Source organism: Eublepharis macularius, chromosome 15 (genome assembly GCF_028583425.1).
Source record: "Eublepharis macularius isolate TG4126 chromosome 15, MPM_Emac_v1.0, whole genome shotgun sequence".
NCBI lineage: Eukaryota > Metazoa > Chordata > Lepidosauria > Squamata > Eublepharidae > Eublepharis > Eublepharis macularius.
In genome coordinates, this window is record NC_072804.1 from 56,316,579 (window position 1) to 56,326,981 (window position 10,403).

A 10,403-nucleotide genomic window follows, 5' to 3' on the forward strand; every position below is an offset into this window, starting at 1 on the left:
GAAAAGCAACCCAAAAATCACAGAAAGACAGCAGCGGTCAGGTCTTCTCCCACCGGCTCACCCACGGGAATGCAGCAGGGCACCACAAAAACGGCAGCAACCGGGGCAGTGGCACGAGGAGAGGCTGTCACAATCCTCCCCCAGTTCCTTTGCCCTCTTCCCCCCCCCCCTTTTACATTTCATCCTCCAGTCCATAGTCTTCCTCTGGGAAATCCCCCATTGTGACATGCTGAGGCTTCACAAAGGCTCCGTATTTTGGCTGGCACTCAAAGTATCGCTTTCCGCCGACGCTGTAGGACGAAGGAGACCAAAAGTTACACTTGTGCCGGCAGCAACTGCATGATTATTAAGACAATGTCTAGGTCACTTTTCCATAACAGCATCTGCACCCAAGACAGCTTACAAAAATGAGATAAACACAACAGCGTGGAGCCCTAAACGCAACATAAAGCAGTAGCGCATGTCTGTGAATTTCAGGGAGCAATGCCAAGAGAAATCTGACCGGGTTCACAGTGGCATAAGGCCCTCCCCTGTGCAGGGCAGTTTTAAAAACTCTTTGTCAGATGATAGCTTCTTGTGGATAACGGGGCTGGTCTGTAGTAGAAGAGCAAGATACAGGTCCAGTTGCACCTTAAAGACGAATTAGATCACCATAGCTTTTGGAGTCAATGAAGGGAGCACGGACTCTCAATAGCTCATAACCTGGATATCTAGTTGGTCTTTAAGGTGTTTCTGGACCCAAATCTTTGTCAGATGAATAACCAAAATGCGTACTGCAGCCTACAAACATGACTGAAGCCTTATTTTGCATAATTTATTCTGGCTTTTCTGGTTATGGGAAGGGCTAAGAAACTATGTAAGGGCCTGAAGTTTCCCCCCAAACCTAAACCTCTGGATATGCGGCCCACAGCCATGCCCTCAAGATTTGGGCCCTTTAGCACATTAAAGACCCACTATATTTCCAGGGTATGAGCTTCCCAGAGTCCTCTCTCCCTCTTCCCCCGAACGTAACTCCCTGGATATGTGACCCAGGCACACCCTCACTTCTGTTATTTCAGCAAGCACTGCCTGCAATATTCAGTCCTAAAGGCTACAAACTTTATTTTCTTTTCTTAAAAATGCGAGCCAAGACTGTCACAGGAGCTGAATTCAGCAGCCAATTCCACATTCTGTGCTTTGGCTGTGATCCCACTGTACATGCAGAAACCTATGCACACATGGAGACCAAAGAAAGCCACACAACGAGGCCAGGGAAGCTCTATACATTCTCTGCTATGAATATTACTACTAGTAATGCTGCTGAGAAAAGCACAGAGCAAAAATGGTTCACTGGGTTTTAATTCTCTGAAGGATCACAGAGGAGATCTATGAATGCTGGCTTTTAACTTCTGCAGCTTTGCACTCTTTCTGCAAACAACCTGTGGACAGCCTGTGGAGGCATTCCTCGTCCCTGCTAGGTGCATGCCAGAAGCAAGGGGAGTCGTGCCTGAATGCTTCACAGCAGTGGAAGATCTCTATCGTAACCGTACGGACCCCGGAGAGGACTGACTCGACAGCCCATGCTATGCAGGCGCAGGAAAGATTTAAAGATGTGCCATGGATCAGCTTTTCCCCAGGTGATCTTCCGTCGCTCTCTGCTGCTGGGGATTTTCTAGTATTAGGCAACATCACGTGCATGTTCTTAGGAACAGCTTGCTGCTCTGCCCATTATACCATCTTTTTTCATCCTCTGCTCTTCTCGTATCTCTTGAGGTTTTATTGAGGATGAATTTGGTAAAGATCACTCTACGGCAATTTCTTATTCAATTGCTTTACGATATGTACCACCTGATGCTGTTTTGAGACGATTTCTGTTGCTATTTCCGGGGATATTTTATGGCTATTCTCTATTTGTAGCATCATTGTAGACTATGGTTATATTCATTATAGTTTAATTGTTTTAATTAGTGGTGATGACTTTATTGGCCACTGTGACCCATATTTGTTTTAAGCAGAGGGACGGCTGCTCAGTGTTTAAAATAAAGAAATCTGTTTACCTCCCGTCATGCTTCCCCAAAGGCTCGTCGTACTTGATTCCAATCCAATAGCCAGGCTTGAACTCCGTTACACCTGAGAAAAGTCAAAGGAAGGCATCTCTGAGGCAGGGTCCTTTACAGCCCTCTCCTTAAGGATGCTTACGCAAACTCAGTCCCACTCGGTTCAAGGGGACAGGCCTCCTCAGGCAAAGACTTGCCTCCTAAGAGGCACGCCAAGCTCTACAAGGCCTGAAGGTTTGCCTTTCCGAGGCACATTCATTTTGCAGTGAGAGACAGACAGATTCGTGGTCCTTGTTCAGGCCCTGAATTTGGGTTTTGCTTACGCTGCACTTTGAGTCTGCGCTGTCTGAAGAGAGAAGCTCCCAAGGTCAAAGATGGCTAAATCCCAGGAGACATAGATATTTCCCCACCGCTTTCTACACGCCATACTTAAATATCCCACTCCCCCCCCCCACTGTACTCACCAACATACATCACCATCCCACGTTTGTTGGGCTGCCCTGGCACCCGCACCTCACACCTCGATCCCACGGGAATAGCCTCCGCCAGGGCCTTCTCCTCCGCCAGCTTCTGCTCCTGCTCTGCTTCTCTCTTCAACATTTCTTCCTTGTTGTACTGCCCCAGTTTATTTTGTTTCAAGAAGGAGCGGGCTGAATCTGTGGACCGGGAAAAAACGTAACCCTCACCTCAGTACAGGGAGAGAGGGCGGCCCAGAAGACACCCTGCCCCTACCGCCACGTGAGGCTCAGCACTCGGAAATCACACAGCGCAGATTATTTGATTCAAGGTGACAGCATCAAAGGCCTTGGTAAGTTTTTATAAGTGCAATCTTCATAAAGGTGCCTTTTTAAAAAATACATCATTTGAAACGCTTACCTCAGGAGCATTGTGGGAAGAAACATGAGGACTAGCAGCTTTCAGAAAACTCAGGATGTATGTGCTAGCTCATAAAGTGTCAGCCAAGCAGGAAAAGACCCATTAAGAATGAGTGTAGTGGCTTCCCCTGAGACACTTCCAAGCACAAACAAGTCCACAGACACAGCGATGTTGAACCCTCAGCAAATAAACCCGGGACCACAAGCAACGAGACGGGCTGCTTTCTTTGCGTTTTGAGCACAAGTAAACTCCCTGTCCGCAGCCAACTGCCAGCGCTTTTCAGGTCTTCATTTATATACTCATTTGGGAGGCTTCCGTCCAATCTCACCTGTTCTTTTGTTGTATTCACTATCAGGGATCTGGAATTTCTCTACCCTCGACACATCTTCGTATTCCCCAAGCTGCGTGCCACTCTTGTCAATAACCTGCAAGGCCCAAAGCAGACAGTTGCCTCAGATTGGGGTAGCTGATGAAACATTCCCATTAGCTGGATACACATGAGCTTGTGTCAGGGCCTTGAAGAGAATGCTTCCAGTTATGATCCTCAGTGGAGGCCCTGCTCCACCTTCTTCCTTTTTCTGAAGGAGCGAGGTGGAGCGGGGCCTTTTCAGTTCTGGCCCCCACAGTTGCAGAATGAGCTGTCCTCAGCTATTTTGCCAGACACAGAATTGCTTGAGCCTTCAGTGCCAGATGAAAACATGGTTCCCAAGACCTTCGGCTATTCACTCTTCCTCCTCTGCAGTCTCCTCTAAGAGACCATTGGCTCTGGTATGAGAATTTCATTACTGCTCAGTCTTCTGGCTGTTCATGTACTGGTTGGCACTGCAATAAGGCAGCAGACTTGGGCAGTGGTTTTTACAGAACAATCGCCATCAGAAGCCACAACACCCCAAACTCCTTTGCTTGTATTTCCCCAAGCTGGCAAACCACATGTTCCCAACAGCACTTAAAAGAATAACGATTTGGAGTACATTTGTACAGAGGCCTCAATCAATCAATCAAGCATATCTATTGCTGCAGTAAACCCAGCCTGGAAAAGCCCTCTGAAATCGAAAGACTGTGTCCTTATTCATGTTTGACAGAATTCCCTACAGAGCAACCTAGGCTGAAGACCGCCCCCCAAGCCAACTGCAACCCCCAATTTCAGCAGCAAAGCTACAGAGGCAACACTCATCTCCTTGAGTTGCTGAGGCTTCGGAGAACCTCCGGGGTAATCGGCTGTTTATTCATAGCCCACTTTTAACAAATATCTCGATAGATAATATATCAAAATACAAAAGGAAAGTCTATTATATATCTCCTAATAAGAAAATAAAAGATGTTTCTGCCCAAAATCTACTTCCTTATTTGCTTATATTCAAGATGTTACATTTAAAACTTATTCTCATTCTGCTTCTACAATGCAATGCATTTATGTACAATTTTGTTTTTGATCTGTTTCCCATTCTAAATTTGTCTCCTGCTTGCATATGACACCTTCCATCTCTCCTCAAATCTCGTGACTGGTCTGTTTCTCAAATCGGCTGTTAATTTCACCATTACTGCATATTCGAATCATCCCGCTTTTTGACCACAAAGGTGCTCAACTCAACTTACACCTTTTAAAAACAACTTTTACAAGCCTGGACTTGCTTTGGCACACTCTGGAGAGTTTGGGGGTCCCACAGACCCAGCGGCACCATCAGTCCACGCCAGCACTGCAGCCCAGTCCCTGCAATGGGCTGTCGGCCAAAGGCATTCTTGCGTATCAGGAGCTACCTGACCAACTTTGCACTGCAGGGGGAAAGAAATAGAGGGGTCAAGTCGCAACCTAAGATGTAAAATATATTCCAAGAAGGTATTTCTTATGGACGTGCACAAAATATAGGTTAAAAACAAATTCTATAAAAAAAATGTTGCAAAGGAACCAATTATTCCATACTAAACTCTTTAACCCCCAGGGCTCTTCGATCTCAAACAAACCTGAGGCTTGGTTTCCATTGTGTTTGAGTGCGTACCACTTTATTTCAACTGCAGATTGATGAAACAATAGAATATAACATCAAATGAAGAGCGCTCTGTGAGCGCAGTCCTGGTCTGCAGTAACATTTGTATTATACCACACAATACAAGAGATAAATTTTGTTTTAGTGTTTTTCTAAAAAATATTTCTAGAGCATAGTCATTTCCAACCATAATTTCTTTTCTTTCCTTCCCTTCTCTTTTTGCATTTCTAGATAAAGTATCTAGAATGTGTGGGTGTGTTTGATTATAAATATTGTACAACTGACCACTGAGGAAAGCCTTAGGGCGGGAATGCATCTGGCCTTTCTTTGTGTTGGTCATTGAACTGTATCATCATCTGTGTACGGAGAACGTTTTAGCAATTTTTGACATGTGCATGTAGCTTGCCATTCAGGCCTTATGTTTTGTTTTAACCTATATGTTGTGCATCCATAATAAATACCTTCTTGGAATATATTTTACATTTTAGGTTGCCACTTGACCCTTCTATTTTTAACCCTGCTTTTCTGGGCTGAGTTTGTGGGGGCTTCCTCCCCCTACCCCCTTTTCTTTTGTTGCAACTGTCCATTGCCCCAGAAAAGTCAGATTGCAACACTCACGTGGATCCTGCACCCGTCGTCGATGGGGTATGAGCCCAACAAGGCCTCGTCGCTGTCGAGTTTCATCACAAACTTGTCGTCTACAGTATACAGCTCGAGGTCCATACATGACGCCGGACTTCCCACAACCAGTTCCAATTTACACTGTCAGCAGACAAGCAGGCAAAAGACAGGCAAAAGCTTAAGAAGACAGGCAAAAGCTATGCAACGATCTGTCCTCTCTTGCACCATTCAGCTGGAACCACAGAGGTAATTCAAAACTAAACTACCGTTGGGTCATGTCTGAGCCCCAGAGCAGAAGCTGCACATCCAACCGTCACGGGCCAGTGCTCAAGCACCATCATGCAGCAATGGCATAAGTCCAGTGCTGCATGCTCAGAGAGACAGCTGGTTGGCTGGCTTACCCAGCCAGACACTGGCCATCAGCTGCCAAGCCACAGTTAATCCTGGTTTAGATGCACAGCACACAAAAGGATTTTCTGTTTGCAGGCGACCGCAGCTCAAAATGGGGCTCGGCAATGCTCCGCTCACGCACTGGCGAAAGATGCACATATCAAAATGCGCAAGAAACTGACACACACACACACCTCCAAGGGGATGGATGTATAGAAAAGAGAGTTTGTGATTTGGAACAAGTGCAAGATCAGCTGGAGAGCAGGAAACCACTGCTTTCTACGCAGTCCAACAGTGCCACCTGCAGAGACACTTTGCGAGTGTAACAAATCCGCACAGCCACAAGCATGAGACACACTCCTGAATCTAGCCATTCTGCACAAACTCAAGCTGTACGCAGGCATCAACGGCAAGGAAAAGTTCCCTTTTCTGTTGAGGGCTGCTTTTTCTTTAGTGCTGAATTGACAATGTGGAAATCTACCAGCACAGCCATGCCCCACAGCCTAGCAACTAAAAGAGTCACACGTTTGCCTTTCATTACTCTTGGGCACAGCCCAGAGCAAAAGAGCTGTGCCTGAGGCCCAATCAATGGACAGACAGACACCTGCAGCAGCCCGGCTCCTGCCGTAAATCAGTGTTATGTGGCAAGGAGTTTGTCTGACACACGATGGGCTTATATGTCCCACTCCTTTCCATTCCATCACAAGGTTCAGTCCCATGCCAGTATCCTTGGAGGCTGCGGATGCAGCAGGCCAGAACAATGTGGTAACAGGCTCAAACCCCATGCGCAGCCCCAGTGGCTTTTGATTCACAGGTGCCTGTGTAGATGACCTGAATCCAAGCCCCGCTTAGATAAGAGACTCAGCAGCACTGCCATATCCCCCGAAGGGGCTTTTGTATGACTGTAGCCAAGGCAGAGTGTATGCCATGCACCAACACGGCAAGCTGAGAATCCATAGGAACCAAGCAAGCTTCTAGTCCTCATGGCTTAGCAAACAGAAGCCTAAGGTAAGCAATGCCTAATGCAATTCTGAGAAGCAAGAGGATCCAGTTCTCTGAGTAACTGGTGGTCCATTCCAGGAGGAAGGTGAGAGTACCACCCCTGGACGCTCACTCCATTTGCAGCGCAGGAGTGAGGAGAAGGCACCCCCAAGTTGTGGGTTGATGTGATTCCTCTTGCTTGCTTGCTAGGCTGGAGAGGGATTGTGACCAAAAGGGTGGTAAAGAAGAATCACTGGGGGAGCCTACAACTAACAACATGGACTTTGGGTGTGTGTGTGTGTGTGCAGTCCTATTAGGCTGCCAAATTTTACCAGGTTGGCATAACCCGGGGAGGGCCGGGAGAAAGAAGACAATAGTCCAGTTTGATGGGGAGAGGGGGAATCAATTTGGCCTGGGTCGCTGTCACTGGAGGTGCAATCTAGCTGCCCTAGTTTGTACCCTCAAAGGCAACAATCTTAAAGGGTGGTTCAGAGTGGGGGGAGAGACGCAGCACTGTGGGAAAACGGGGAGAACTTCTGTCCTAGTCCCAAGACGGTAGACTTGAGGGCCTCCTTTTGGATGGGGGCAGGTTAAGAAAGACAAATGGCTTCAACTGACTGAATTAGCAAAAGAGGGATCGTTTCAGGGCAGAGCGAGGGAAGCAGGAGGGGACAGTGCAGATGCAGCACGCTCCCCAGAGCGGTTCCTGGCTCAGAGGCCTCGAGGGGGGGATCTAATGCAAAGTTGCCAACTCCAGGTTGGGAAATTCCTGAGGATTTGGAGGTGGAGCCTGGGGAGGGTGGGGCTTGGAGAGGCGAGGGACCCCAGTGGTCTATAACGCCACAGAGTCCACTTTCCAGCAATCTAATCTAATCTAATTAATCTAAAACAGAGGGCACCCCCTCCAAAGCAGCCACTTCCTCTAGGGGAACGGAGCTCTGTGGCCTGGAGACCATTTGTCATTTCGGGAGGTCTCCAGCCTCCACCTGGAGACTGGCAACCCTAAGTTCAGTTGTCATTCCGGGATATTTCCAGCCCCCGCCGGGAGGTTGACAACCCCATTCCACCCTCTGCGCCAAGGGGCCCCTCCCCCTCCATCCGGGTACCTTGAACTCGGCGATAGTGAGGCCGCGGGAGTAGCGCTTCAGGGCCCGGAAGGAGTTGAGGCTGCTGCTGATGGACACCGAGACCACCGCGGGGGTCCCCGAGACGCTCATCGCGGCCCTCCCGTTGGCGACCCGAACCGCCGCCCGGCCTCACCGTCCCCTCACCAGCCGCTCTCCCGGCCAGCCAATCTGCCGCCGGCTTCTCCCTGCCCCCAGCCAATCGCGTGGCGCGGCGGTTCGGCCCACCTCCTCCGCTATTTTCCCGGCCAATCGTATTACAAAAACCCCGCCCTAACTTTTTTTTTTTGGCTGCGCTCCTGAGTTTCCCGCACCCTCTTCATTCGTCGTGGAAGCCCTCTCGGGATTCCGAGCAATAGGAGGCTGCGAAGGATTGAGACTCAGGCGGCTAAGCCAATAGTAAAGCGCCTTGTATAGGAGGGCTCGAAGTTGAAGCCCTTGGAAGTGAGGGCAAGTTTCCTGGCGGAAGGGCCTGTTTCCCAGGCGCGAATGCTTCTGTGCGGTCCTTTCACAGGCGCCAGGTGGCAGGGAGCGCGCAGCTGTGGAAATGCTGCATAGCGTTCATGCCTTTGTGTTATGAAAACAGCATTGCCTCTAGAAGCTCCCCCACGCCTCCGTCCTTGCAAATGTGCCCAAATAGCAGGGGTTGAGACAATGCCTCTGAGGGTTGCCAGCCCCCGGTCGGGAATTCCTGGAGAGTTTGGGGAACATTGTAAGCACGTTAAAATATAACGGAGTCCACTCTCCAAAGCAGCCATTTGCTCGAGGGGAACTGAATTCTGTGGCCTGGAGAGTCTGTTTATTAGATCTTTATACCACCTCTCCCTTGAACAAGGGCAGAATTGGTTAGAACATTAAAAACAATAAATATGTATTAAAACTAAAACCATCACTACAATTAAGGGGTCCCACGGGGCATGCATACTCTGGGAGATCTCCATCTACCACCTGGGGGCTGGCAACCTTATGTCCTGGGCATGCCGCCCTGCCCGTTTTCCAGACCTTCGAGGACACTGAAGCTGCCTTACCCTGTATCTGAATCTTGGTCGTCTTCTAGCATGGTGTTGCCCCCTCTCCTTGGCAGAGGCTCTCCAGTATCTCAGGCACAGAAAAGCACCCCCCCCCAAGAGACTGCTACCTAAGACCTTTCCAGTGGAGGTGCTCTCAGGAACTGAACCTCTGCACTCAGAGGAAGTGCTCTGTTGCTTAATAGATGAAGCTGTTGGCCATTCTTACCAGCAGTGGATCTCCGGGGTTTCTGACACAAAAGGTCCCCCCAAGGGACCTGCTACCTGAGATGGTGGGGATCAGACCTTCTGCATGTGAAGCAGGAGCTCTGCCCCTGAGCTGCAGCCTCTACGCTAAAACTTGTGCCAAGAATAAAATCACACGTGAAGCTGCTGCTGAGTGAGTCCCACCCTTGTTCCCCCTCACTCGGGACTTTCTATGCTAACCGGTAGTGGCTCTCCTGGGTTTCTGACAGACCCTTCAATCGGAGATGCTGGGGACGGGATCCAGGACCTTCTACATGCAAATAATATACATGTAAATAATACACATGGTCTCAAAGAGAGGCATCAGTTTAAAAGATAGGGACTGCCTAGTGATAGGTACTGCCCGTTGTTGTTAAGTATGATCCTACTGGGTAGTTTGTAGGTTGTTTAATATGTCCGTCTTAGAATTGCTCATGCTCTGTGTTAGCATTTCTTCAACTCTATTGGATGGCTGCTGGTTTAAATCTTGTGAATATGCATTTATGTACCCTATTACATTGTTAATTGAAATGGCTTTGAAACTGATCCTACTGTCTCGCACTGTGTAATTGATCTTGCTCTCAGTGAGAAAGGCAGTCTATGAGTCTCTCTACATGAGACGCATCAGCACATGTTAATCAAGTGTAGGGAGATGCAATGTTAGCCAGAAAGCGTAGTTTAAAAAGATAGAGCCAGCGAAGATTGCTCCTCAGAGGGTTTGTTAATTTCGTCTTTGCCTCCCTGAAGGGTCTGTCAATTTCACCTCTCCAGTGTAAAACTCTGTGGGATGGCAACCAGAGGGCAGTGAGGAATAGAAATGGGCTGGAGCTGCCTGCCAGCGCCAGGCTTGAACCTGAAGAAGTTATAATGGGCTGAAGTTTCCCTTCCGGCATTTCACAGCCCCTTCACACAGCTCCAGTACATACCAAAGCCTTTGCCCTGCCGCCAGCCCTGTCTTTGAAAATTACCCTTCCTGGCTAACGTTGCATCTCCCAACATGTGTTCTTCATGTGTCAGATGTCTCATGTAGAGAGACTCTATAAATAATGCAAACAAACATAAAAATAAAATATGCTGTATCCTGAGCTTCTTATCTATATCTATTCGTGTATCTAATCTTTAATCCACCATTCCTGT

The 10,403-nt window shown here is 48.4% G+C and overlaps 1 protein-coding gene across 1 annotated transcript; it reads right to left on the reverse strand.

Moving 5' to 3' along the window:
* TBCB (tubulin folding cofactor B) lies at window positions 1-8,193 on the reverse strand. Its single transcript, XM_054998676.1, has 6 exons — window positions 7,996-8,193; window positions 5,516-5,659; window positions 3,241-3,337; window positions 2,501-2,692; window positions 2,037-2,109; window positions 1-290 (listed from the first exon to the last, which is right to left on the reverse strand). The coding sequence occupies exons 1-6, from the start codon at window positions 8,104-8,106 to the stop codon at window positions 173-175; spliced, it is 735 nt and encodes a 244-aa protein (XP_054854651.1). The 5' UTR covers window positions 8,107-8,193; the 3' UTR covers window positions 1-172.
* Between the last annotated feature and the right edge of the window lie 2,210 nt (window positions 8,194-10,403).